We start from the raw sequence: 27,470 nt of genomic DNA on the forward strand, positions 1-27,470 counted from the left end.
TGGATTTAAGTATCCATAGGTTTAGCCATGTTGAGAATTAGTTGCACTGATACAGGAAAGCATTTGAACAAAAATATATTTCAGTGAGGCCAAATAATGTATGTATTGAAACCTCAGATACTTATTTAAGTGTGACTATTATGAACAGACTCATAAATCAGATTCGCAGAGGCTTTCCCATTCTCTACACAATCTCTCCTGTCTTCTGTAGTCCTCTACAAATATAACTAGAACCAAAGCCAGATACATTCCTTACTAAAAGCAGAGAAAATAGGAGAATACCCTGATTCCAATATAAGGAAAGAGACGAGCAATAAACTTGTCGTATTTGATCAATAGCCAGGATTCTGAAATTAAGCTATGATTAAACCAGTAAGCACAGCTGTAATGGACTGTTACAAGAAGAAATATAGTTAGGACTTTTTTTGAGGAGTGGCAAAGATTTAAACAACCATTGACTGTAGAAAAAAAGTTCAGCGGTGTTTTTTAGACTCTGCTCTTGGAAACACTGGGATTGAAGTGGACACTGGCCCAAGAACAATTTGCCCAGTTCTTCTGGAAGTACAGGGGAATAGTGGACATGTTCTCAGAAACATCCTCTGTTCATGTGAGTGATAATGAAGCCTCAAAGAAACACAGTATGCCCTAAAATATTCTTTAGGAACTTATACAATACACAGGTGGTTTCATGGCAGACAAGCCAATGTTAGTGCTGATGGCAGAGTTTGAAAGACACTGAAGTGCAGAATACCTCAAGAGAAAAACCTTACCAATCAAAGGATAAAAATGGGCCACCAGTGAAGCACCAGTCTGGTAACAGGAGATAAATGTATTCAAGAGATATTTAGTCTGAACCGAGGACAGGTTTTGCTGATACCACAAAGATCGAGCGAAGCAAAGGCATAGCTGCTGATGAACTGCCATGATAGTTTTCAGTGAGTGATGGGAAAGAGGAGGTGTTTCAAAGGCAACTTTGTTTTCTAAACCATCTTCAGTTTCCATTTCTTCCTCAAGGTTGGCTTGAGATGTAATATCTTTAAAATCCTGCAAATCATATTGAAATATATAATTAACTAACAAACTAAAAGATTATCCCACAATCTTCATTAATCATTCTCTTCCAGCGATAAATAAATGAAGAAAAATATTGAACAAAACAGTAGCATAAAATCACTGTTAAAACCATTATATACATAGAAAATCTTCCCACCCCATAACACTGGATGAATAGGCCATAAATAAAATAGAAACACAGATTATGCACTATATACAAAGGGAGCATTAAAATAGAACAGATTAATAACTGCAACACATAAAATCCCATTACAAAACAGCGAAAAGCAACTTAACCAGCAACATTTAACTAAAGTGCAAACTGGTCTCCCACTAAGATCAGCTCTAGAGACCTTGCTCTGTATTCCCTCCGCTTTCTGAGATAGTATGTGGAGTCACCAGAGACAGGATTTCTCTGCTATGGCCCTTGGCTATGGAATACCCTCTACATAGCTATGCAAGGTAATGCCAAGCCCATGAAGTCTTTGCATCAGCTTGCTTCTCCTTCAGTGAGGGAGAGGTCTGCCTTAGTATTTCTGAATACTTTGCTTTTAAGGGTTTAATATTGCTGCTGTCCAAATAATGTTTTTATTACATATTGTACTGCTGCTTAGATGCTGCCTAATTAAGTCATTGATCCCACCCCATCACTGTTTTACACCTTTCCCTCAACCTATTAGTGCACATATCTCAACAGACTTTCCTGACATTGCTTCCTAGTTGTTTTCTCAATCTTCATAGAGTATACTTGAAATCATCTTGTGATATCAGCTGCAAGTGTTCCAGATGAGGGGCTGACTCTCTCTCACACACATACAGACAGCTTCTTGAAGAACATCCACTATCTCCATAGCAGATCAGGGTTCTGATTTCTAAGTCTCCAAAACTTTGCCTGGACACACTGGCTGTAAGTTAACACTCCATTATAGCTTCTTCCCTCCCTTTCATTCATATCTCAGAAGTCTAGCTATTCATACCTGTAATTCTTCAAGAAATAATTTCTCACAAAACTTTTAGCATCAGTGGTTAAATACCTTTTCATGAAGAGGAAATGTTTTTCTAAACTCTCTCTCTTCTTCCTCCTCTTCACTCATGCCATTCCCATGACTTTTGGTCCTGTATTTATACAGAATGTTTTTCTGTTCCTCCTCTTCCTGTACCAGACGCTCTTGTTCATCCCATTCATTTATTATTACCTAAGAAAACAAACCACCAAGAAGACTGTTCAGAGAAATCATAATACACTCACATATGTAAATTTCACATTTGTCTGGTGGTGGTATTAGAGCAAGTGTGCTTGGATTGTGAACATTCAGGTTGCATCCACGTAAATTACATTTCTACCCAAGTTTCTCAAGTTTAAGCTATACACAAAGCAGCAAATAATAAAGAAGAAAAAATTATAATACCTCAGGGGAGGAGTGAAAGGGGAAAAGTAATTTTCCTTCATGGGCTCCAAATACAAGCAGAGGACCTGCACAGGGAATTCTCAAGAGGTAGCCCCCTCCACCCTCTAGCTGCCTCCTACCCTTTCTTCTTCCTTGCTAGTACTTCCTTCCTCCCTTGCCCCTCTTATCACTGCCTTCACTCCTCCAAACTTCCCTCTATGGCTGGTATTTCTGCAATGCTTATGCGGGCTGCTAGGCAACTCCCAAAATGGCAGCTGAGACCTACAATGTAGTCACAAGATCTCATTTTTTCCCCTTCAAATTGCAATGGTATCACTTGAGCAATTTTTTAAAATACTCCATCTTTTTCATAGTCTGATTTTTCTACAAACCTAGGGGTTTTCCAAGTCTGATAAAACATTCCCTATCCCTGCATGGCATCCCTACAGATTTTTTTTCTCCCCATGGTACGGGCCATGTTCAAGATTATATGATGAAATTATTTTAAATTCTTTACCTGGTACAGATGTTTAAAAAGTTGCAGAGACTTATGGTCCAGTTCTCCCTTAGACAGCGCATGGCAGCGAAGATACAATAAAGCATTCACCAGCAGCTGCTCTTGCGTAAGGCACATCCTCTGCTCTCTGTCTGAACCTTCAATGGAGTACTTCTGAGACAGCCTCTGAAGACTGCGAAGAACATCTAGAGAGTTCACAGAGCACAAGGCATCTGCATGGGAAAGGTACGTGGGGAAGGTGCCTCCAACAGAAGGAAATGACATCAGAGAAGCAACCAGAGTGCCGAGCTTGGCCGGGCAGACCAAACTGCTCAGTGTTGTCCTATGGACTTCAGAAGCCACAAGTCTCAGGCCATGCTGCATTTGCAAAATGGCAGCCTGCAGCGGAGTAACTACATCCGGGAAAGCAGCATAGTCCTCTGTCAAATGTTTTCTGAACTGATGGTGTGACTGCTGCCAGGCTGCTTCTTCACTGAGCACCTTCTGGACTGGCTGAGACTTATCCCCATGCAGGAACTGCAGAAGGCGAGCCAAGAGATCCTGCACTTTTGAAGTCTGGGCGATGCTGCTGACATACTGATGAACCTCTTGGTATAAGCAGTCATAGGAAGGGCTCTGAGGTCTAAAGGCTTGTTTTCGGCCAAGGCTGCCAATCTGATTCTTCAGTTTCTGCATTCTTTGGCATAACATCCTGAGAGAGGATCAGTTGCATAATTTTAAAAGCCAGATAATTAATTATGGTTAAAGGTATTACTGGAGTCGGCTCTAAAGCACACAAATTATCTTTCTTTCTTTACAAGAACCCCATCAATTTTTATATTTCACTATCTTTTTTGGCATTAAGAATTAGAACAAAACACCCTGTAGGTTTCTTTGAGTCAAATGTAGATATCAGACAGGCATCAATAGCCAAAGTGCCCTGTTTAGTCTCACAAACGGTCCGAGTAAGTAACCATGTTTCCCATTAATCATTTCCCATTCATCATTCATCATAGAAGAATCTGTATCATTTGCAGGAACTTCCTAGGGCTCACATTCATGTAGAGAAATGAACTCAGAGCCCAAAGGGACATTTGGGGTTGTTTATACCAACTCTGTCAAATCTAGAAACAAGGCAGCAAAGATTAACTTTCCAGAGCCTTCTTAATTCACACTGAACCTCAGAATTACCTAATATGTGGGTGACTGTGCCTGCTGATTGTTTCATCCTCAAGATCTTTTCCTGTGAGTAGCCGAGTTGATAGATTGTGTGTCTTCCATTCACATTCTAGACGGTGCAACTGAAAACAATAAATAAAAAGCACACAAGATTAACTCAAAGCAATAGTCTTGCTGAGGCATGGCAGCTTTTTCTTCTCTACTAATAATCCTCAGGCAGTCCAGACTTGGATCAGTCTTAACAGATGCAGTGTGACTATTAGTCATGATAGTTAAATGACATCTCCAAGTCTAGAAGTAGAGCATCAGAATCTAGAGGCAAAGCCACGAGGGCTTGCCTTCATGTAGTACCTCTAAGATTTCCTAGGAGGATCTGGTTGACCACTGCTAGAAACTTAATACTAAATTGAATAGGCTCTTGGTCTACTCCAGCAGGACCGTTCAAAGAAAACGAGGGTGGGGGAGGGAGAAATGATGTATCGATTTAAGAGTTCTGCTTGCATATTTTTGTAAAACTTTATTTATCTGATATGGCTTTACTCAACTACCTATGCACAGTCTCATTATCTGTTCTGGAAGATTTTATTGATCTTGTACCCTTGTTTAATGATGATGTTTTGTGGTTTTAATACTATACCTTACTATTCATTTTCATTTCGCTTCACGAAAAAAGCAAACTTCTAATATAATCTTTAACACACATCTGTTTATATAAGTAGTTACTGACTTGGATGACCTCTTTCTTCCTTTTTTTTCTTTCTTTCTAGCTCCTTTGATCCAATGATCTTGAATAGCAGATAAGGAGTCTTTATTTCTTTAAAGAAAATATACTGGAAAGATACTTGGTCACAGCCAGGGTAGTCCTTGGGTCTCTAGCCACTAACAGATAGGGGACTATATTATTTTTTAGTACAGTGAAAGGTAATTTAGTTAAAATAGGAGCAATTCATAATGCATTATAAGAGTTATAATGAGGGCCAGCATCATACGGAACAAAGAGTTAACCTTTTTCAGAACACATTGGCAGAGCCTAGTCAAATAAGGCAAATTGCGTATCACCCATATAGGAGTGCTGAGAGGGCTACATTCAGACGTGCAAGCATGAATGCTCTACAATAACGAGGAACTGTTAGATATTTAATGTAGGTTGGAGGTGGAAGGATGCCAAAGAATTGGGTGAAGTCTACTCTCTGAGCTCTTATAACTGAGCTAGAGTAATCTAGATCTTTTATGCCTATTTTAATCATTAGTAGAGATTTGCTTCTCCCAAGTCTCAGTATATCAGATAGTTTTTTGTCTATTTCTTGCATCCAGTGGGAGCAGGATTTATCTTGATAGAGCTCGTAGAGCAGACTATCGTTCTTAGTGGAGAAAAGGACCTTTATCTTGGGTTTATATGCTTGCAGCCATGCTTTGGCTTCAATAGAGCCCTGGCCCAATTCTAAGCTTAAAGCTATCCCAGCTATACATTTTGAGGTTTCTGTTGCAGAAAATGACAAAGTAGAATGACAAAGTAGAAAATCAGAATGATTTTCATGATGAACACATACAAACCCCTAGAATGTACTTGCCTTCCTTAGAGAAAAAGAAGCTTGCAAGGTCATTCAGATACAAATTAAAGAATAGGGTGCTAAGAGGCAGCCTTGTTTCACTCCTCTGTGAAGACAAAACACTCCATGAATTCTCCTTTTACTCCTCAGTGGATTTGAGCCACACAAGAGGAATAGAGGTTTTTGTTATTAGCCAGAGCACTCTTTTATTGATTGAGGTACGTTCCAATTTTCCCCACAGTCTGCTCTTGCATATGGTGTCGAAAATTCTCTTTAAGGTCCATGAATGCAACCTAGAGTCTACCTCTAGGTGGGGAGGTGTATTTTTCAACTAGATGGCCTAAGATCAAACAGTGATCTTGAGGTGCAAAGCCCTTCCTGAAGCCAATTTGCTCCCATCCAAGGATATTATTTGAGGCTATCTATTCATCTAATTTGAGATATAAATATGAAGTATACAATTTTACCACTGATGAGAAGAGGCTAATAAGGCAGTAGTTTGTCAGATCTGACTTGGAGACTTTTGTGAAGATTGGAATAATAGAGTGTTTCCAAATTGGGGGAATCTTCCCCAAAAGGTTAATCCCAGAGAACACTGAAGCTAAAATCATAGCACATCATGCTGGGTCAGCCTTAAACAAGTTGTTAGGCACTAAGTCGAACCTGAAGTTTTCCCTGAATGAAAACGCTTAATCATAGAGATGACTTCCAGCTCAGTGATAGCAGGCCAGGAGGAGAGGTCATCAGGGGTCAAATCGCATGGTATATGATTTTCAGAGGCGAATATTTCCTTAAAGAATAGCACCTATTCTTAAGCAGCGATACAGAATGTAGGGGATGGTCTTCTATTCAAATTTCTAGAGGTCAATGACCAAAAAAGAGTGGTATCTTTGTTGTCTCTGCAATAGACCAAGAGGCCCCACCTCCTATGCATTTCCTCTCCTTTTTTCCTGTTGAATGTTTTCCTATATTGGCCTTCGAGATTCAGCAGTTCCCTTAGAACTTCCAGTTTATTATTCCTTTTAAATTCATGGTGTTTACAATGGATCACCTTCTTTCGGGATTTGCACTCACTGTCAATCCAGCTATTGGATTTTTTGGCTTCTTGAATATCCAAATATGGTTTAACGTATAAAGTTTCAAAAATTATGGTTTAAAATTGTTTTAATGATGCATTTGTGTGTTGGTTTTAATGGCTTTTTATGATGTGTTGGTTTTAATGGCTTTTAATGATAATATCTTAATTTGTATGTTTTAAATTTGTTAGCTGCCTTGGTGGCCCTGTGAATGCAGAATGGAGGGATAAAGATCTTGTCGATAAATAAATAGTAAAATGTTCTTATTAAAAAGTGTTAATGGCACTTAAAAAACCTATTCGTTTCAAGGCAAGGACGTACATTGTAGCTCCATATACACACCTCTTCTGTTGCATACTTGAGTTTGTATTCTCTTTTTACTGCAGGATCAAACCGAGTCTGTGGAAGCCATATGTGGATCTGCAGAAGACCAAGATTTACCCAGAGACTGCCACGGTGCACGGCTTCAGGCAAGTTTTGGGGCCCTCCATCCTGCCCAAAGAACTGCTGCAAACAAGTCATCCAGAGACAGAGAACCTCTTCAGGTAATATGTCCTGAGCAGCAATTTCCCTGAGTACTTTGAAGAAGTACTGCAAAGCCACTGGATCCCTGGAAGAAAGCTTATCACAGTTTCTGAGGTATTCGTCTCGCAGTTGTACTGGAACCAGGTCTTTAAGAGCCATAAGTTGCCTGTCTAATATGATAAGCTGTAACCTGGAATCGGTAAATCTGAAAGAAAAGATGGGATTTCAACTAAGAATAAAGCAGATATCAGCAACTGTAGGCCCGAGACCCAAATATAGATGCTTCAGCAATATCATATCAACTAACTGTAACCTGGCCAACACAGAGGTAAGAGAAACATATACAGAGAGTAAAAGCTGTAGCAACTAGGGATGTGCACTTTGGGTTTCTGATTCGGGAAAAATACCCGAATCAGACCCCATTTGTAAAGATTCAGGATTTCCGAAACAGCCCCAGCATACCTGGGCCGTTTCAGAAACCCCGAATCAAAGACTCTTGAAGCTATTTGTATAGCTTCGGGAAGCTTCGGGGCAAGGGGTTGAAATGTTCCTCTCCATGCAGCAGGAGGGAGGGGGACATTTAAACCACGGATCAGCTGTTTGGCGGAGTTTCGGACAAGCAGCTGAGTACTTTGAAGGGAAGGAGGATCTTGGCACAGCTTGCCGCAGCTAAGATCCTCCTTCCCTTTGAAGTCCCCTTCCCTCCACCAGCCAGTTGAAACAGGGGAGACTTTGAAGGGAAGGAGGATCTCGGCGCAGCTTGCAAGCCACACCGAGATCCTCCTTCCCTTCAAAGTCTCCTCTGTTCCAACTGGCTGGAGGAGAGAGGGCTGGGGCTGGGGAGTGGGGGGCTAAGGCTGGGGGTTGTGGGGTTTGGGGTGTTTAAAGGGCCCTGCCGCTTGCAAGTGGCAAGTCCCTTTAAACTATCTGCTGGCAGCCGGCAGGGGGGATTCATGATAGTTTAAAGGGACCTTTAAAGGGCCAGGTAAGTGGGTTGGAGTGGAGGGGGGGTAAGTGGGGGGTTGAGGGGTGGGGGTGGGTGGGGGTGCTGGGGGAAAACCCAGCCCCCTGAATCACTTCAGAATGCTCCGAATCTTTACGGAGAGATTGAAATACCCAAATACAAAGCAGCTTGCCACTTCGGGTTTTGGGTGTTTCCGAATGTTTTTCCTGCTTCAGGTAAACCCAAAGCAGGAAACCCGAATATTTTCAGGGTGCACACCCCTAGTAGGAACAGGATGTGCCAATAACTCACAACCCTCCTTTCCTTTTTCAAAAGTGTCTCTCTTAAGACTGGCTGATGGCTAGAAATATAAAGCCTCTATTGTTTTTTTCTGGCTTAAGAAGACAGGAGCAGGACAACCATTGTTGCTTGCTAATACCTAAATTCAGCCATGGATGAAAAGGCCAAGTTGTTCCACAGAACTGTGCTGACTTCCTGAAGCTGCTGTGCTCTCTCCAGCCATTCTCCCAGTGTCACATTGGAGGCTGACAGAACAGGAAGGCCCGTCACATCCCACTGGCTCCACTTGCTGCTGCTAGTCAGAATTTCAGAGAGGCACTTGGAGAAAACAGCTCGACTCAAAATGCCCACACCCTAAATTAAAAAATATCAAAATGTGAGTTTTAGCATTGATAAGCATTTACACATTACAATAAAAAACGTGGAGTCATTGATCTTGCACAGCTGGACATACTAGAGATCATCAAAACTGCACTGAGGAAAGAACCTTCATATCCAACGTATCAGCCTTATTTAATTAAACATTCCAGTTTCAGCACTCAGATCAGCAACTTCACAAGCATCAAATTAGCATAACATTCCTTGCACACATGTGTGCAGACATAATTCCCTGGGCTTTCATGCCTTACATATAGTAACAATATGCCTGCCTGTTCTTTAGATGTGTATACAACGACAAATCAGGAGTACGTGTGTTAGTCATTTCAGCCCAAACCAATAAAAAGTCTCATAAATGCACTTCATCCAATACATTAATTCTTAGCCTAACTTGGAATAAATATATGTAACAGGAATATATACAAAAGGGTGGGCTAGGGAGGATGTTATTACTAAGGGCCAAGAGGGTCCTGTAATTATAGAGAAAGGGGTGTTTTGATACTATTATTCACAGCACAAATGAAAACAACATTTAGCCAGAGGTTGAAATGACCACTTTCAGCTTATGAAGAATGGGAAAATCATTAAAGAGGGATAATTACTTCTAACAGTGAGCTAGCTACTTCCAGTGCCTGTCGAACACATGCCTGACAGAGAGGTGAGGATGTGCCTCAGCTTCACTGTGTCACCAGGTACAGTGCCAAGAATTTTTCCCCAATGGCCCTCAGTGAGAGACTAAACATTTATTGACAGTTTGCTTACTTTACACAATTCAGACCAACACAAATTTTGACTCTTCAGATAATGCTGAATTTTTGGACAGGCAACTGGAGAATAGGAGAGAATGGTATGCTGACTGTAAGTTGCAACAGATGAACAGAAGTCCTACTCATTCCACGAAGTAATTTATACTCATAAAGGCTAGAAACTTTTTAAAAAATCAAGTTGTGCCTTTCCAGAAGCTGAATTTAGCACCCTATGTCAGATTATGCAGTAATATTCAACAGTCATTCCAAGGTATCCAGATGGTAGCATGGCACAAAAGAAAGAGGAATAGCAAGCTGTGACTTTACCTCAGGAACTGAAAATTACCCTCTGATTAATGGGCAGTTCAATAGCATTTCAGTTAAAATAATGTTAGAAAATTTAAATCTATATTTTGGGTTCTCACAAAAGTCTTCCTTGGGTTCAGCGTGAGCAACTTACTAACATTCAGTGCAAAACAAACATTTAAAATGTGTAGTTTATATTTAACTATCATGTATAAAAATGTCACTTCTGATCACAGTCAAGACATGCAGGTTTTACCACACAACCTTAAGAGAACAGTCCATGAGGGATTTGGGCATCTTCTTCTCCTCCTCAGATGCCGGCCGCCAGGCTAGCCAATGTTCTGGATCTGTGGTTACAGTAGTGCTCCAGAATGAAGCTAAAGCAGCATTCACCAGCTCTGACCACAAGAGAGAAAGTTCTTCTGAAGACACCTAAGGCGCAAGGGGGGAGGGGTGGGGGAAGAGTATAGTAGAGTCAGATCAAGGTCTCCAAAAATGATTTGCAACAAACACCAACATGCTCCAATAAAAAGCATGTGTAATCTTTGGCTCTATTTCCACATTAGCTAGAATTTTCTTTATTAAAATTAAGGACAAGTACATTTTCGGACCTAATGATCTTTTCTGGGAAAGTAACAGGGGACATGCATCCCGGTTGATTCTCCTGAAAACCCCCGGGAGCTTTCAATACCTTCAACCACAGTATCCTTCTGGAGATGCTGGCTGGGTTGGAAGTAGGGGGCACCACAGCTCAGTGATTCTCCTCTTACTCGACTAATCAATTCCAGAAGGTGGTGCTAGGGGACTGCTGCTCAGCCTCACGGCATTTATGCTATGTATTCCCACAGGGTTGCATCTTATCCTCTCTACTCTTTTTTTTTTAATAATATCTAACATACAAACCTACAATGACAGTAACTACAAAAGACTACAATAGCACAAGGGAAGGGAAAGAAGGGAGAAAAAAGAGAAAGGGAAGGGGGGGTGGAAAAAAAGGGGAAGGTAACCTACAAACACTAAACGCTACATTTCAATGCTTTCCCTTCATACTGCCATAGTAAAAAAATAGCTTAATAAAGTAGTGACGGAGTGGTTGATCATACAAATTACAAATTACAGTTCAAATTAAATCTTTTTCCCTCCCCTGGGCCTTGGACGCAATTCCCTCTGCGCAGCTACCGCCAGAGCGCTCATTGCCTCCCCCCTCCCTTCAGGCTTCGGATCCTCTTCTTTTTGCTTGGTGTCTGGTCCAAATTCTGGATTTTTATCCACAAAATCCCTTAGCTGATCTTCCGAATTAATCTTGTGAGCTTGATCTTTATAACTAAACCCGATTCCTTCTGGGAGTAGCCATTTGTACTTTATGTCACGTTCCCTCAAAAGAGCTGCCAACTTCTTGTACTTAAATCTTCTCTTTCGAACTAAAAATGGAACGTCCTTCAATATCTTGACTTTATTTCCCAGAAAGTCCAATTCCGCATTGTATGAATTATATAGGATACTGTCCCGGACCCTCTTAGATGAAAACTCGATAACAATCTCGCGAGGCAGCTGCCGCTTCATTGCATATTTTGAAGATGCCCGACGGACTCCCAAAATGGCGCTTTTCACTTCTTCTTTAGTTGCCCTCGCGGGTGTCGCTAAAAGTTCCGAGGCGAGATCCCACAAATCCTCGTTTTCCTCCTCTTTAACATTCTGGAGACGCAAAATGGTTTGTGTTCGCTCCACTTGCAGTCCGATCAGCTGGTTTTCCACCAACTTTAATTCCCTGTTCGTTGCTCTCGTAAGTGACGCACTTTCCCGGGCAGACTTCTCTGCCCCCCCCCCCGCTGCTTCTTTAATGGCTTTCACATCGCTTTCAATTAAGCCCACCCTTTGATCTGTTTCATTCAGCTTGTCAACAAAGGGTTTTATGGCTTCCATAACTGCTCTTTTAACCAGTTCCTCAAGCGTCTTGCCCCTCTGCAAGGCAGCCGTAACTGACTTGCCAAGAGCAGGACTCTGCTTTTTCGCTGCCATTTTAGGGGGGGGGGGAACCGCCAATCTTCTGAGACTCTATGAGGGGGGAGAAATCCGAGTCTTCTAACCTTCAGACCCCCCCACTCCTCACATACGCTTGTAGTAACAGAAGGGATTCGCTTACTTGCAGGCTTTCGCCTAATCCTGTTCCTTGCCGTTTTCCATAGCCCGGCAGCACACTAGGTGCCGCGCTCGTCTGCCGGCCTCCATAGGGACAAACGGGCAATTTACCCCCTGCCTCGATCTGTCAGAGGGCTCTTCCCACCGCGCCCCGGACTCAGACTCCCTGCCTGAGAGTCTGGGGGCTAACCTTTGCAGATCAGCTGCCCGGCCAGGCGGCTCGGCTGCTTCTTCTCGGACCTGCCGAGAGGAGCGTCCGACATGGCTGCGAAAACGAAACCGAATCTTATCCTCTCTACTCTTTTAACGTCTACACCAAACTTCTGGTAGAGGTCTTTTACAAATCTGGAGTCAATTGCCACCAATATGCAGGTGATACCCATTCTATTTCTCCTTAACAGCTAAGCCAGGTGGGCCTATGGAAGTCTTGAATAGGTTCTTGGAGAAGGTAATGGGATGAATGGTCAATAAACAGAAATTCAATCCAGACTTCTGGAGAAGCTGCTTGAGGATTGTACAGCCAGTGTGTTCTGAAGGAGCAGCATGTCCTGAAAGAGCAGGTTCATAGCTTGGCGGTGCTACTAGATCCTGGTCTACAGTTGGAGGCTCAGGTCTCCTCTGAGGCATGTAGCACCTTTTATTAGTTTCAGCTGGTTTGCCAGCTATGGCTGTTCCTTGAAAAGTGTACTCTGGGCACTATGAGACATGTTCTGATCACATCCAACTTAAACTACTTTCATACTCTCTATGCGGGGCTGCCTTTAAAAATGGTTTAGATTCAACTGGTCCAAAATGTGACAGCCAGGCTACTTTCAAGCGTTGGTTACAAGGATCACATCACTGTTGTGCTGAAAATCTGCACTGGATACCCATCTGTTTCCAAGAACAATTTAAAGTGTTGGTTCTTACCTTTAAGAATGAAGGCCCAAAATAGCTTGGCGCCAGGATACCTGACAGACTCTCTCCCCCTATATTATCCAAAGCAGTTAAGATCTGTCTTTTAAGCCTGCTTTCTGTGAAGTGGGTGGTGAACAGAGACAGCATTTTCTATTGCTGCACCTTGCCTTGAAGCACTCTCCCCCTTGAGGCTTGCATAGTACCTGCTTTACTTTCTTTTAAGTGCCAGACAAAACACATCTTTTTATCCAGTTTCTTTGTAAGGGGTTTTATCTTATTTTTTAAATCATCCGCTCTGCTTTACGGACAGTTTTTATGCTGCTTATGTCAAATTGCTTGTTTTTTTAATTATAAGCCCCCTCAACAGGACTCTGGAGGCACAGAAATATTTTAATTAAATATATAAGCAGGAACCTGATTTTAGAAACTGTCAGCAAACTCAAGATGCTAGCTGATTCCTGAAAATGCCTTCCAACTGACTGGGAAACTGGAAGCCACCAATTTGGTTCCTTAACCCAGAGTGGTATAGTAGTTAGATTTTTTGCCTATAATTGGGAAGTCCTGGGTTCAAATCTCAGTCTGCCATGAAGATCACTAAGTGATCTTAGGCTAGTTTCCCCACTCTCACCCTAACCTTTCCATAGGGTTACTGTGAAGATAAAGTGGGGAAGGGGTCCATATATACAGCCCCAAGCTCCTTGGAAGAATCAATATCAAATACATAAATAATTCACTATGCATTTCTGAACACCTTGACTAGATTCCATCTTATTTAATTCTTCATTAACAATACAGGTTATTCAAAATATGAAAGGTCACATAAGCACTTCTGTGAATACTAAGTTAATTGCTTTGTGAATAAGAACATTTGCTCTGCTCTTCTTAATTTATTCTTACCATATGAAGATCCAACAGGTAAAAAAGTCCTTGAAGCTGCTGTGAGGTAGCAGGTGTAAACTTAAGGCAGAAAGCAATAAACTGCCTTATTTCTGAATGTATGCTTAACTGCTGATTGCTATCTTCCCTGAGAAAAACAAATAAAGGAAATTAATAATTGGTTGAAAGGAGAAAGACATGTATGCACCCCCTCTATGCTAGAAGGTGTGATCCAAGTGAAAAGATAATCATTGCTCAAGCATTGCTTCAAGCAGACTGAAAACCATCACACTTCTTTCAATGGATGAAAATCACTGCAGGAGGGAGCAGGTGTATTGTGAAGGTCAGTATGAAACTGTAAGGCAAGGGCAGACAGAAACAGGCTCCACTGAGCTTAGGGCTTCAGCAGGTTGAAAGAAGATGACGCCATCAATGGACAAGGCTTGATGGAAATAAGCCTGGCTCCTATTTAGGCTTGCCCAGGCTTCAACTGTCTATGGAGCTGTGCCTGGAAGAGAGGGAGAGGCCCTGCAAAAGAGGCCCTTCTGTGGGAGGTCCTTTTCCTCCCACAGAAGTCCCCAAAAGCTCTCTTTCCAGGTGCCCGGGGCCTTTCCCAGCTTCACAGTTCTCGCCTAGTGGTTAAAATAGGCTCTACTGAGCTTGTAAACATACACAACAGGAACATATATGTAAAGATTATGAATGGAGCGTACAATGCTAAGTTAAATCAGCCCTATTCTGAAATGAAATCATCCCAGTTGCTCCTTTGTCCCACGTGAAACACTTAGGATAATGAGAGAAAAAAATACAAGAGATGCCAAATTTAACTTAAATTCAAAGAACCTCAAGTCCAAAACTAAAACTTAAAAAAAAAAACACGTTTAAAATAATTTGAGAAATTATACCACCAATCAATTCTGAGAGGGTTTCCCCCCCTCCATTCAGTTGTCACTTGTTTTATGGCAGCCAAATTCAGAACAATCCAACTCTGAACATGAATTCTTGAACTTGTTTGTGGTGCTACTGCTATACCATTACCTGCAACTGTCATGGAAATCCAAGAGTTTCAAATGGCTGTCAAAGCTGCAATGAGGAATGGATGGACAAGCAACCTCACAAGAGAGTCTTGTTAAAAAGAATAGCAAAACTTCAGCAACGAAACCCAAGCTGCTAATGTATCTTAGGGTATCACAGAATGGATCAAAAGCTCACTCTGAATAGAAGGGGTGATGCATCAGGATGAATGCGATAACGGAAACAAAAGGATGTAAAGGAAGAATGTTGAAGAGAACAGCAGACTGGCGTTCAAGAAGCAAGTCAGTAAAACAAGCCACAGCTCCAAAGTAAAGGGAAATGAGGTAGCTTCTGATCCTTCTGTGGCATAAAAATGCCTAGGCTATTAGGTAATAAATCAAAAAGCAACACACATCTATGGCTACGTGATTTACAGCCATGCTATCTGAAGAGGAAAGATTAGCAAAGTGATGATCATTAGCTGTGATTAACAGCTCTGCTTAAAAGACCAACTGCTCCTTTCTGAAGGAATCAGAGAAGAAACGAACCCAGACCTGCCAGTCAGGCCCTCCACTGGGCCTGGGCCCTACTACCTTGGATCTGAAACCGCACTACTACTTCCTTGTTGACAGAATGTAGGTGCAGCTTATATTTGACAGCTGGCTTTTACTAAGATGTTTCTCTTATATTTCTGCATGTAAAACCTGGACAGAAATGATTAACTACTGCTACAATTCATGATCACCTGCTTAAACAGTACTTTGTAATGAAATGACATCACATAAGCTGCCTTACTGTTATCATGCGGTATTTTAAAAAAATAAAAACACACTACAAACAATAAGTTATCAGCACATACTGGTTGTATGAATACGTCCTATGAAGGCGTGTTTTATAAACTTGCAATTTATCAACATACGCAACACTGAGACATCATCCTGCATTTACAAAGTTACAGCAGCAAGAAAACCTCCTCCATAGGAAAAATTCACCTTCGCATATATGCCTTGGAAACACAATCTGCAGTCAGTTTGTACTGCCATAACAGTGCCAGATACTCCATCGCAGGCCACAGCTGAACCCTACTGCAGAGCTGAGTCAATAAGGAAGGGTCTGTCTGCTTGGTGACAGGATACTCAGCATATTTTTCTTCAAGAGACTCAACCAAGACCCTTTCTTGCTTCAGCTTTGAATGCTGGAGATTCACAAAGGTTTGTAATTCATCTATAAGACATAGAAGGAGCTTAAGCTGAAACTTATCTTCAAATAAATACAGAAGAACATTCACACAGAATGCAACAAAGAAACATTTCCAAATTGTGTACGCCATTGAAGTAGTGTGCACAACTGTGATAGGTTCTTTGCAACAATGGATTGTAAAGATTTGAGAAATGTCATGTACCTGAATTAATGTCCTTCAAGTGGTTAGCTCTGAGAACTAGGCCTTGAGCTTGAAGCAATGCTTTTCTTATCTCCCATTCAGTGGCAGCTGTCTTCAGAGTACATATCTGCTTCTGATCATCGCCAAAGGCTGGCCTCATCTCCAGGACGCTCAGGGCTTTGGAGAGCTTTTGCAGATGGGTAGCACATTCTACTACTGCTTTATCCTGCCATGATAATTTAAAAAAAAGAATTAACAGCTCCAGTCCCTCAAAGCCTGAATGGTAACTATTTCACTTCAGCATTTACAGTTAAAAAACCTTATGACATGACTAATGTTGGAATATTTGTAAATATTTATATGAAAGAGAGGGAGAGAGACTAGAGGCATGCTAGAGATAGCCAACCAAGTGTGCCCACAACCCAAATCCAAACCACAGTACAACTCATATATGTTTTATTCTGTATGCAGCACTCTCTGTGCGCCTGAAGTGGTTGTGCCTCTACCCTACAGATCCAAGAAGCAGGTAGCAGCACAAAATAGGAGTGACAGGCAGTCAAGGAAGTCTCACTCGATGCAACAACCAGGCTCACACTGGCTGCCTGTGCCATGCAGCCTACATCATGGTAACCCAACCCATAATACTTGGTGGTGGTGGAGAATGCCTTCAAGTCATAGCTGACTTATGGCAACCCTTGGCAGGGTTTTCATGACAAGAGACTAACAGAGGTGGTTTGAAATTGCCTGCCCCGAACCCTCGTCTTCACTGGAGGTTTCCCATCCAATTATTAACCAAGCTCAACCCTGCTTAGCTTCTGAAATCTGACACGATCAGGCTCAGCTGGGCTATCCAGGTCAGGGCACCCATAATATTTACTTCACATTAATTAAGTCTAAGAAGGCCACTAAGACAGGTCTTAACTTTTCTTTAAAAGGAGAGTTTTTCTAAATCCATACATTTTTCTGAATGTTAAATATTTATGTCAAAAGATCATACAAAGAAGTATTTGCTATACTACTTCTATAAAGGCTGCTAGGGAGGCAGAATAGCTTTTGTAACCATGCTTCTAGAGCAATCTAAATATCCCATGGAAGTCAACAGTGATTAGTTACCATAAGTCATCATACCTTGAAGGGAAGAGGCTTTCCCAAACACTTCTGCAGCTTCTTAACACTGGCAGAAACACTAGCGGGACTTGCCAGGCTATTCTGAATTTGCTGTGCGACAGACTCAATATCTTTGGACAGCCTTAAAACAACAGAGAGAACAAACATTCATGCAGAAAGAAAATTGACGGTTATTAAACTATGAATACATGCTGGATAGGCAGCTGCCTATGAAACCTCATAACACCATAAACTAGTTGGTTTCTATAGCCTGGTTAAAGGTCATAGTGACATTCACACAACCATCTGCAGGAGAATGCCAAACACTGGTAGTGAATATATGAAAGTATCAGTCTGACACTTGTGGACTGTGTAGCTGCTGTATTATCTGTATTACAGTAGCAATTCTGGACAGGACGGTGGCTCTCACAGCCATTGGTGAGTATGCTATCATTCACATGAACTACGCTTAATACACTCTAACCATGGTTGGGGTGTAGTAGCTCCCTCTGGTTTACTCTTTTGGTAGAATGCATAGAGAAGTGACTGTACAGCTTTGTCCTCTTATGACTTTGTCAGCCAAGCAATGTCCCTACAGTTCAGGCAGTTGCCTCTTATAGTTTCCTTCAGTACACAAAAAAAGCACCCAAGGTAGAAAACCACCCTGACTGTGTAACAGCAATTCATGACAGTCAAAACCAACATACTTGTGCTGCTCAAATCCACTCAGCAGCTCAGGAATGTTGCTGATTAAGTGTTTCACCACCCAGTGCCAGTGAAGAGACAAGAGTGTCAAGCCAGAAGAATCTACAGTCACGGTGTCAGATGTTGTCCAAAACCGATCGCGCCACAATAAGCAGTGCAGTATCTAGAGGCAAGTCAGGAAGGATTATGACTGGGCTACCCATTTGCATACAAAGACATTCATTTCCGGCTGCCCACACAAAACATTTGTGTTAGAAACTATGTTGCAACACTGTTTGATAGTAATACAGTTGGCAGCATTGGAGCATTATCTGTGAGTTAAACTAAATTAATCAACGTCCTCATACAAACAACTTGGAACAAACAACATAAAGATGAAGGTATGTGAATCAGGTATCAAATGAGGTTTGAAAAAGTAGTGTGTCACTGGGAAGTGTCTTTGTTGCAGAACCTGCATGAAGAATTCACCTGTTGCGAGGGGAAACTGTGTGCTTGTGTGCAGGGGCGGAGCAAGGATTTACCTTGCTCGCGGCCGGCCGGCCGGGCGCCCCCATGAGCGCGCGCGCACGCGCACGCGCGCGCGCACACCGGCCTGCGTGATGACGTCACGCGTGACGTTATCACGGGAGCGCACGCGCCGCCGCTGGCCCGATTGCTGCGGCGGGCGGTCTCCGAGCTCTCCCGCTCGGTTGCATGCGCCGCCGCAGATGCCTGCCCGTGGTGGCTGCGCCTGGCCAGGGGCTTGTGCTGGCGGCAGCAGCGGCACGGGGTGGGAGGGATAGGAGGCTGGTGCTTTGTGGCGCGCGCTCCCGCCCGCCGAGCCTCCTCCAGCGCTCCCTCCGGCACCCCGCGCCTGCGGCCACCGCCTACCTGGCCTCAATAGGCCCGCCGCCCCTGCTTGTGTGCACGTATGACCTGCCCACAAAGGATGATTTGTCAAGGCAGGGAGACCTTTCTGCAGACTAAAATGCAGGTCTTAAAAGCATGCCTGATGTCGCAGACCTTAGGGACAGGGACTACTTTCATCCCCCCCAGTTTGGTTAAATTGCAGGACACAGATTTCTCTTTATTCTTCAAATTACTTTCATCTTTATCCTTTCAAAGATGTAAATCTGGTATGCTACAACCACAGCCCTTCCAAATCCTTCAGAGGGACAACTACTCAGGGCAAGACTTACAAGAAAAAGAAAGGCACACACCCCTGCCCTCTATATCTCAAGAGATCAACTCTTATTTTGCACTGACTGCAGAAGCATGCTAATAATGCATTCCTTTGGCCAAGATCTCAACAAAACAGAACAAGCCACCAAGAAATAGACATGAATGACCTAGGATCCTAAATTGGAACAAAATAGAATGTAGGTTCAGAGAAAATTGCAGTTTAATTTTTCATCTCCTTTGATAAGATTTAACTAGCATCATTCACTGATCTTTGCCTTCATTCTGGCTATTACACATTTTTATGAATGCACTAAGATCAGTATCTGTTCAACTACAGATAATTTTCCTGCATGTCAATAGACCTCAAAAAGGTCATCCTTTTGAGCTTACGCAGGGGATAATACATTAAGGGATTCAGTAAGCCATGCACCCACTCACATGCTAAGAGCCTGCATCAATGTCTGTGCTGCTATTTCTGTATGCTAGCTAGAGTGAATGTATCTACCCATTCTGCCACATCACCCACCAACAGCAGGGGACAGATAGATGTAAAGTTTTGTTCTTAAGTTTTCAGCTCCACACGAACAAAATGATGCAATTAAGAGATCAAATGACTTTAAAACGCTAGTAAGTGTGGGAGAAAAATGAAAGCACAAACTTATGGACAAAGGAAATGAGTAATTCTGAAAAAACAAGAAACTGTTACCAAAAGGATTTGTACTTACTTTGTGTAATTTTTCATCAGACACAACCACTTGAGCAAACTTTACCCAGTTTAACATGTAGGCATCCCAGTGTTCAAAAAATGCCGCAAGATTAGCCACAACAGGATGCGGAAGTGAGTTATAGTTGCTTGAGTCTTCATTGCCACATTAAAATTAAAGAAGAAAGCATTAATGCATCAGGTACGTGTTAAATCAGTAGCTATCAACAGTTGATTGAATTTGTGATCAAGTATTTTAAATTAAAAGTGGTAAATCCTGACAAGCTTCCTATTTGTCCATCTAAACTCCCTACATAAAATATGAACAATTTATAAATGCACTGATAGTATTTTGCACCATTCATTTTTTAAAAATTTCCTTACTCTTCCTCCTTGCTCAAACAGCTCCGTGTATTAGAATTAAATATCTTTCACACAGTATTTTCTAAAACTGTAACGTGCCACTGTTTTCTGTCTTTAAATCACTCTGAATGTATCTGTAGAAAGATGATTTACCGACTCTGAAGTCTGATGTACCAAACTTCAAAAGAAATGTAAATATAGATTACTATGAATTTGCCAAATATCACAGAAAAAACAAGAAACACAAAATGTGAGCTTGTTAAGTATTTTTGTAAGAATAAGGTTTTTTAAGAATCAAACATGTTTACAAAAGCTCACTTACATATACCAATTTCAAGTAACTTAACAGACACCACCAATTGGTAAGAACTATTTATTAAATATATTGTGACCTCTTTCCTAAACTTATGATGACTTAAAATGCTTCAAATACGCGCAAAGCAAACCACCCCAAAAAATCCTGTTACAGTCATACAAAATTATTTCTAAAAGCTAAGCAAACAAACTGCTTCTAAAAATAGGTGAGTTTTGTGCCCTTTTCAAAAAGAGGGAACAGCAAGCTCTGGAGCTCTTCAAGAAAATAATTCCAAAGCCTTTGAACAACTGCAGCAAACGCCCTAGCCCTTGTTGGAAATGTCCTCACTTCATCTCGTGTAAGAACAAAGAGCAGGCTGGTCATTGTAAACTGCATTGCGGCTTACATGGGCAGCTATGGTTTCCCACTGCAAAGAAAAAATTCTTTGCACCTTTACAAAATTATTATTTCCCCTTCTATTATCTTGTTACAAAATGACTCTTTTCATGGCCAAAAAAATTAGTATTCTGAATTAATATTCCATTCATTAAAAAGCAGAAATATAATGGATACCTCTGTGGAACTCTAGAGATACCCTTAAGGCACTATTTCTTGTTTTTTTCATGTTAATCACGCTTCTTTCAATGTAGTTCTTTTTTTCTCGGTCAAGAAACAATATTGCCCTGCAAATACAACAAAACACTGAAGGTCATAAAAATGTTATGATATAAATCAGAACCTTCTAAGAGGGAAATTACAGCCCCACAAAAGGCATCCCACATGACTATTTATACAGTACCATTAAAGCAGACACTTCACAGAATACTGGAGTAAAATGGATCTTGCCTGGAGAATTTAAAAGCATTAGTAATTGAGCAAAACAGGAGATTGACAGAGAAGAAGCAAAAGGTTGTGACTTTGACTGATGGGAGCAGATTAGGACAAGAGTCAGGTAACCACAGAGGATCAGCTAAGATGGCTCATGGAATGCTCAAGAAACAATTTGCTATAGAAGTCTGAGAAGATGCTTAAGGAGTGGAGGGAATCAATAAGAAATAAGCCCCTCATTAGCATGAAAAGAACAAATGGAAAGATCAAGACCAATGGTTACCAAAGCAGTTCCCACCTAGAGAGTGTTTACTTATGATTGACTAGGTTACAGCCTAAACACGTCCCTCGCTTTAAGTTTCTGCCTCTGGATGGTGCTGAAAACTGGTTGAAACTACAGGAATTTTTAGTAACCACCACCAGAGCTCTAGTCTGACCAGTATACCACATTTTGAGAAACTGGTTATTGTTATTATCTTCTTTAGTGGGTCGTGCAAACCACTGTTCTGAATAATGATTTTTTATAGGGTAGGGGGCACTGGGGATGAGTTTATGGAGCCAAGGGGATGGTGGCCTGAAAAGGTTTGGGAACCACTGTTCTAGATCATCTAGATCCAGGTCCGCTGTCTTGTTTTGTTCTGGTCAGTCTCTCGGTAGGTTTGTGTAGTCAGTAACCTCACGAAGACTGAACTAAAAAGTCCTGGAGGAGTTTCTTCAGTTTGTGATTAGAGCACAGTTATTGGCAGAAACAAGCTGTAACTTTTCTAGTCAAAATAGTTTAAAATGTGACAACTCACCGATTTGAATGTGACTTCAGAAGAGTAAACAGCTGATCTGAATGTTCCACTTCTGTGTCAAAATTAACTGAATTTCTTATATAGAAGCCCTGCATGTTCCATCTTGGATCCATGGGAATCACATGCTCATCTAACAAGACAGTTGAACAGGAAGATATCTTTATTTCAAATCATTCTCCTCCCCATAAGCAACAGTTAGGAATCTCTCTCTTGTCAATGAGATACAGGTGCGTACTTCACATACTTTCAACATTTTTTTTTTAAACTGGGGAAGATGTCTGACACAACACTGAGTTATATCTATGCCCTGGAGTTTTCAAAGTTACCCAGTTAAAACTATACTGTCACAGTTTATGCTTTGATAAGGCTCTTCCAATGAGCCTGTGAAACGCTCACAACATATGCAGGAAAGGTAGACAGACATCTTACCTGTTGTATGTGGTTGTAGCATCTTGATTACATTACTGATTCCACTGAAGAGGGGACTGAAGTAAAGATTATTCAGAGACGCAGCACCAGCTTCCAGCTGAGTGTGTACTAAAGCTGTATGAAAAAAGGGCACCTGTGAAATACATTGTTTTGAAAACACGTGCTGGAATTCCCCTCTTCTCCAACACGTGCAGAACATGTTCCCAGGAATAGGTGTTATTTCCTCCCACATTTAGTTCCTGATGCTCCCAAGGCTCCCAAGCTGGAGGTTACTAATGGAAGGCTGAAAAAATTCCTGCCCCCTGCACTTGGGATCCCAGTCACAGAATGTCGGTCAACCAAAGTGAAATGCAAATGAGATAAGCATAGACAATCAGATTCTCTCATCTTCAGCTCTAATGCAAAAGGCTCAGAAGCAGCTGTTGGCAACAAAGCACAGGATCTTTACATCTTGGGGTTAAAAAGAGGAGCTCCATGTCAGACAGAGGTTAACCAGTCTGGCATAGAAGGCAGAAGTTACATAGTTGCAGTTTAATGTCTGACAGGAGTTAGCCTGTCAGTTATAGAAGTACGTAGTTACAGTTTAGTTCTCGGCAATTGCCTTATGTTAGTTGGTTGTGCTGTGATCCCTGAATAAAAAAAAAATCTGTTTACTGAATCTGTCTCTGCCTGATCTGATCAGTGCGGATATTTTTGGGAAGATCCATGGAACGGAAACTGACACTCCATGCCACAACAGAGAGCAAATGTAAATCTGAATAAATACATGACCGGATGCATGCACAGCCTACGAGCAGTGGCACCGGCCCATCCCCACCAATTGCTAGATTAATTTCCAAAGCAGCCCACAAAATCAGGGTGTGTGTTGGTTAACCTTCAACATTATGCAGGCTTCATATTGAACATAACGGTGCAAGCCTAAGAAGCCTATGAGGAAGAGGAAGTGCATGTGGGTGGATCTTCATTTGAAGTCTTCCATGCAGTACATCCTGTTCGTAAATTGGTAAGCCATAATACTTCAGCAGTGCCATCTGCTGTGAGAAATCTGGGATACCTCAGGTGGTATGCTTGTTCCCCTAAATGATGTCCATAGCATTAAAGGAAATGCTAATAATTTGCTGGTGCTAACAGCCAACTAGACTAGATAAGTCAACAAGCACCCCAAATGCCATAAACAGCTCTTGGGTCCAGGCTCTTCCATTGTGTTGCAAGTCATCCTCAGTCTGTGCTCAGTTACAATTCATCAGATGAAGAGCTGCCTGCAGTTACCCTCAAAATGACCCAACTGCAGCTGACCTCGAGTCAGATGAAAAACAACAGTTCAGGTTACTGGCTAATTGGAAAGCACAGCCTACAGCTGAAACAGAGTCAGTGTCAGGGAACTCTGAAGCAGTCAAGAAGGCTGCGAGCCCTTCCTAGTCCTCCCACTTCTCCTACACCCTTGCAGTGCCAACGCTGTCAGAGATGGGTAGAGCTCCAAGAACTTAGGAGTGCAGTACTCATGAGCCGTTGTCAACTGTCAACTACCGAGATGGATGAATAGTTTCAGAATGACTGCCAAGCAATTCACTGGGTGTTTAGCTCATTAGGACTTGGCCATTAAAACGGCTGGAAGAAGCAGCAGTTTGTGGATGCAATAAGTACACTTTATGGCTGCTCCACTGTTCTTGCTGTTACCCAACCTCTGGAACTCTGACCCTTGGACTGAACCTGAATTGTGGCTTCTCTGGAACCCCTGACATTTGGACTGGACTTTGTTTACACTTTGCTGCCTGGTCGTGACTGACCTCCAAACTCCTGCCCCTGGGGAACTATGCCAGTACACATTGTTTCAGAAGGCTGGGGCATATGAAGAAAGGGCTTAGATGAGGACACATACTTTGTTAAGCAGCATTACAAAGTTTCTAGACATCCAAAGATACAGAAGACAGATTATGAAGTTCAAGCAAATCATTTACATGAGACAACATAACCTGAGGAAGTACAGTGAGGATTCCCCATTCTCTAACACCTACCATGTTTTAAACATACAATAAATGGGTTACATCCTGGGCAGAGTAATCCTAAGTGGTGGTGGGGAAATGCTCAGGGAGCTAACTAGCTCTCAAGCCAACGTATGCTGCACTTACATCAACGTAAGCCCAAGTTACTCTGACGCAGCTCCCCAGCACCATTCCACCAGGCTGGTGCACCAGTGGTGGCCTCCCAAAGTTGACCACTAGCAGGCCTCAGGCATAAAGCCTTGAGCTGGGGGGGGCAGGGGGAGCTGAGAGTTCATTGGCCTCCTAAGCTATTCTAGGCTGGATAATGATCCCGAACAGTGGTGGACAGTTACACCATTAAAAAGATGGTGTAACCCATAGGCGCCCATGCAAAGGGAGAAGTCAACCCCCACCCCCGCATAGGCCTGCCCACGTGACCTGGAGGGGCACAGGATACTGATTACAGCTACAATCAAATTTCCTTATGCCTCAGCTGCAAGCAAGTCCCCTCTCCACCACTCAGTCAGTCCCCCCCGCCCATAAACCCCTGAACTCAGTAAGTTGGGCACACAGCATGGAATTCTGTCTCAGAACTCCTTACTGTATGAACTTAAGAGTGCTGGGCACCTTGGTGGCAGGAAAAGCGTAGAGTGGGCACTTTGCAGAATTGGGTGGGCACTCAGCACCCCCCCTCTCCAGGGGAGAGCGAAGGCAAGAATGTTTAGCTAACTTCTCTCACTGTAGACCCTGTTTGCAGAGGCTACACTCAAGGGAGAGAATGTACTGGGGATCTGCCCGTCCCAACACACTCATCTACATCCACATCTGCCATCTGCCTCCCCCATTCTTCTCACACAAGGCTGGGTGTCACCCCCACAATGGTGGCCTCCACAACCACCGCTACTGGTGTGCTGGAATCGTGGACAGCCCTCTAGGCTCCATAGTCCATGTCTAGCAATGGGGCAGTTTTCCAGGGAAGGATACTCAAGGGAGCCACAGGGCTGTTTGCACACTTCACTGACAAGAGCCTCACCCCACAGGAGCAAGAACTGGGCACAACTGTGGATCTGGGGGCCTGGGAGCCGGCTTGGCACTCTCCCTATAAGGTAGCCAAGCAATGCTGCGACTCGTTCCTTTGTAGGATTAAAGCCCCATCTGGCAGCAGGAGCAGCAGCAGGAGCAAATGAATGTTGCTGTCAAAGAGCACTTCCTTGCTAGATGGGTGTCATTTGAATGCCTGCAGCATCTGCCTTGGTGGGGTTGCCAGCTCCCTCTCGCCCCAAAATGAGGCTATAGATCCTCCTGAGGTGCTGCAGAGTTGGCTAGGACTGATGCCAAGGCTGCAAAATTTGCCAATGCGGCACATGTCTCTTTTTTCCTTCAGGAAGGTGGCAATCCAACTGGGAGACCTGGGTGCATGGACACTGCAGTTCCCATCACTCTGCTCAGGCTGTGTTTCTGGAGCATCCTTCCTCAGTCCTGGGAGTCTGCCTCACTTGTGAGCACACAGTGCTAGGGATGGCTAAGCCTGCCTCCACAAGTTGGCAATCTGGTTCTTGGGACCCCCTTCATGATTTGCAGTTTAATAAAGGCTGAGTTGTTCCATAACTCTCTCCCTGTCTGTTTTCATGTCTGCAGATAACTCTAACTTCATGCCCCTCCCTGCCCCAACCCCATCCGCCACATCCTGTAGAGCTGCCCTTTCTTACATCCCAGAGGCTCTTTCTCAGGGGTGATAATGCTGGAGTGGCTCCAGTAGGTTTTCCTACTGGTGGCAGTGGACCTCTGTTTTGTTCTGGTGCACATCAATGCAGCGGTCCAGTGGCACCTTAAAGCCCGAGCCCACACTTAGGTCCACACCCCATTCCCCCCCTCACACATACTGCAGGGTAATGGGTGTGATTAGGAGTGTTGTCCAAGACAGCTTGTGACTACTCCAGAGAGGATGGCAGTCTCTGAGGTATTCCCACACTGTCCCACAGCTCTGATGATGTCTGACAAGCCAGTGGTTCTCAACTGTTTTGGTACACTGACCCATAAGTCCAAATTTACTTTTTGTGGTGACACACTGAGGCTGGCCCAAGGTATTCTTGGAATCTTAAGTAAGCTAGGTTCTTGTCACCCATTTATTCCAGCATTCCACTTTCTATCATGCCCAACCAGTTGTTTTTGCAAAACCAACCAACATCACACAAAGGCTACAGCTTCCCCCACTAGAAACCCCCTCAAAATGGCAGTCTTAAGCCTTTCCATACGGTGATTACGTTGCATATGGAGGTTACATTTGAACACCCTGCTCTTCTCCATTACTCCCTCTAATCCTCCCTAAGATTCTACAAAACATGTTCTAGTAATCATCAGGGCATATTTTATTTGATTCTTTATCAATCAACAAGAAAAAATACCAGGTAATATATTACATCTATTTTGACTCAAGTCCAAAATACAGGTCAAAGCCTTGCCTCAAAGTAAGGTTTTTCTAGGACTCACTTCACATGATTTTCCCAGAGAGATATAGACACAGGAAAGTGTGTATATACCTATCATGTGAGCAACTGTGTCCTCAAGGGAGTATAGACCTATCATGGTTTGCTTACTGAGATAGTAAAACTGGTCACATTGTTCTTTAACAACAACAGCAACTACATTTATATACCACTCTTCTAGACAGATTAGTGCCCCACTCAGAGCAGTGAACAAGGTCAGTACCAATGCTGGCAAATCACATAAAAAGCGCCTAGTTTCCATCTAAACTTAGAAGACAGGCATGGTTCTTTTACCACTAGGTAGGAACCATGAGACATGGGAGGGTAGATGCTTCTCAACAGCTGTTTTGTACACAAACACCTTCCA

The 27,470-nt window shown here is 42.6% G+C and overlaps 1 protein-coding gene across 1 annotated transcript in view; it reads right to left on the reverse strand.

The window, feature by feature from the left end:
* Positions 1-27,470, reverse strand: part of MDN1 (midasin AAA ATPase 1) — a 156,523-nt gene that overhangs the window by 55,838 nt on the left and 73,215 nt on the right. Inside the window, exons 50-65 of the mRNA XM_054973804.1 lie at positions 22,636-22,749; positions 22,207-22,336; positions 21,155-21,264; positions 19,946-20,079; positions 18,062-18,222; positions 17,376-17,496; positions 16,269-16,473; positions 15,859-16,090; positions 13,874-14,000; positions 10,205-10,372; positions 8,650-8,864; positions 7,085-7,472; positions 4,129-4,238; positions 2,959-3,649; positions 2,088-2,249; positions 771-1,044 (exon numbers count right to left, since the gene is read on the reverse strand). Of these exons, the coding sequence (XP_054829779.1) occupies positions 771-1,044; positions 2,088-2,249; positions 2,959-3,649; positions 4,129-4,238; positions 7,085-7,472; positions 8,650-8,864; positions 10,205-10,372; positions 13,874-14,000; positions 15,859-16,090; positions 16,269-16,473; positions 17,376-17,496; positions 18,062-18,222; positions 19,946-20,079; positions 21,155-21,264; positions 22,207-22,336; positions 22,636-22,749 (3,342 nt within the window). The remainder of the gene's footprint in view (positions 1-770; positions 1,045-2,087; positions 2,250-2,958; positions 3,650-4,128; positions 4,239-7,084; positions 7,473-8,649; positions 8,865-10,204; positions 10,373-13,873; positions 14,001-15,858; positions 16,091-16,268; positions 16,474-17,375; positions 17,497-18,061; positions 18,223-19,945; positions 20,080-21,154; positions 21,265-22,206; positions 22,337-22,635; positions 22,750-27,470) is intronic.

Source organism: Eublepharis macularius, chromosome 1 (genome assembly GCF_028583425.1).
Source record: "Eublepharis macularius isolate TG4126 chromosome 1, MPM_Emac_v1.0, whole genome shotgun sequence".
Classification (NCBI taxonomy): domain Eukaryota; kingdom Metazoa; phylum Chordata; class Lepidosauria; order Squamata; family Eublepharidae; genus Eublepharis; species Eublepharis macularius.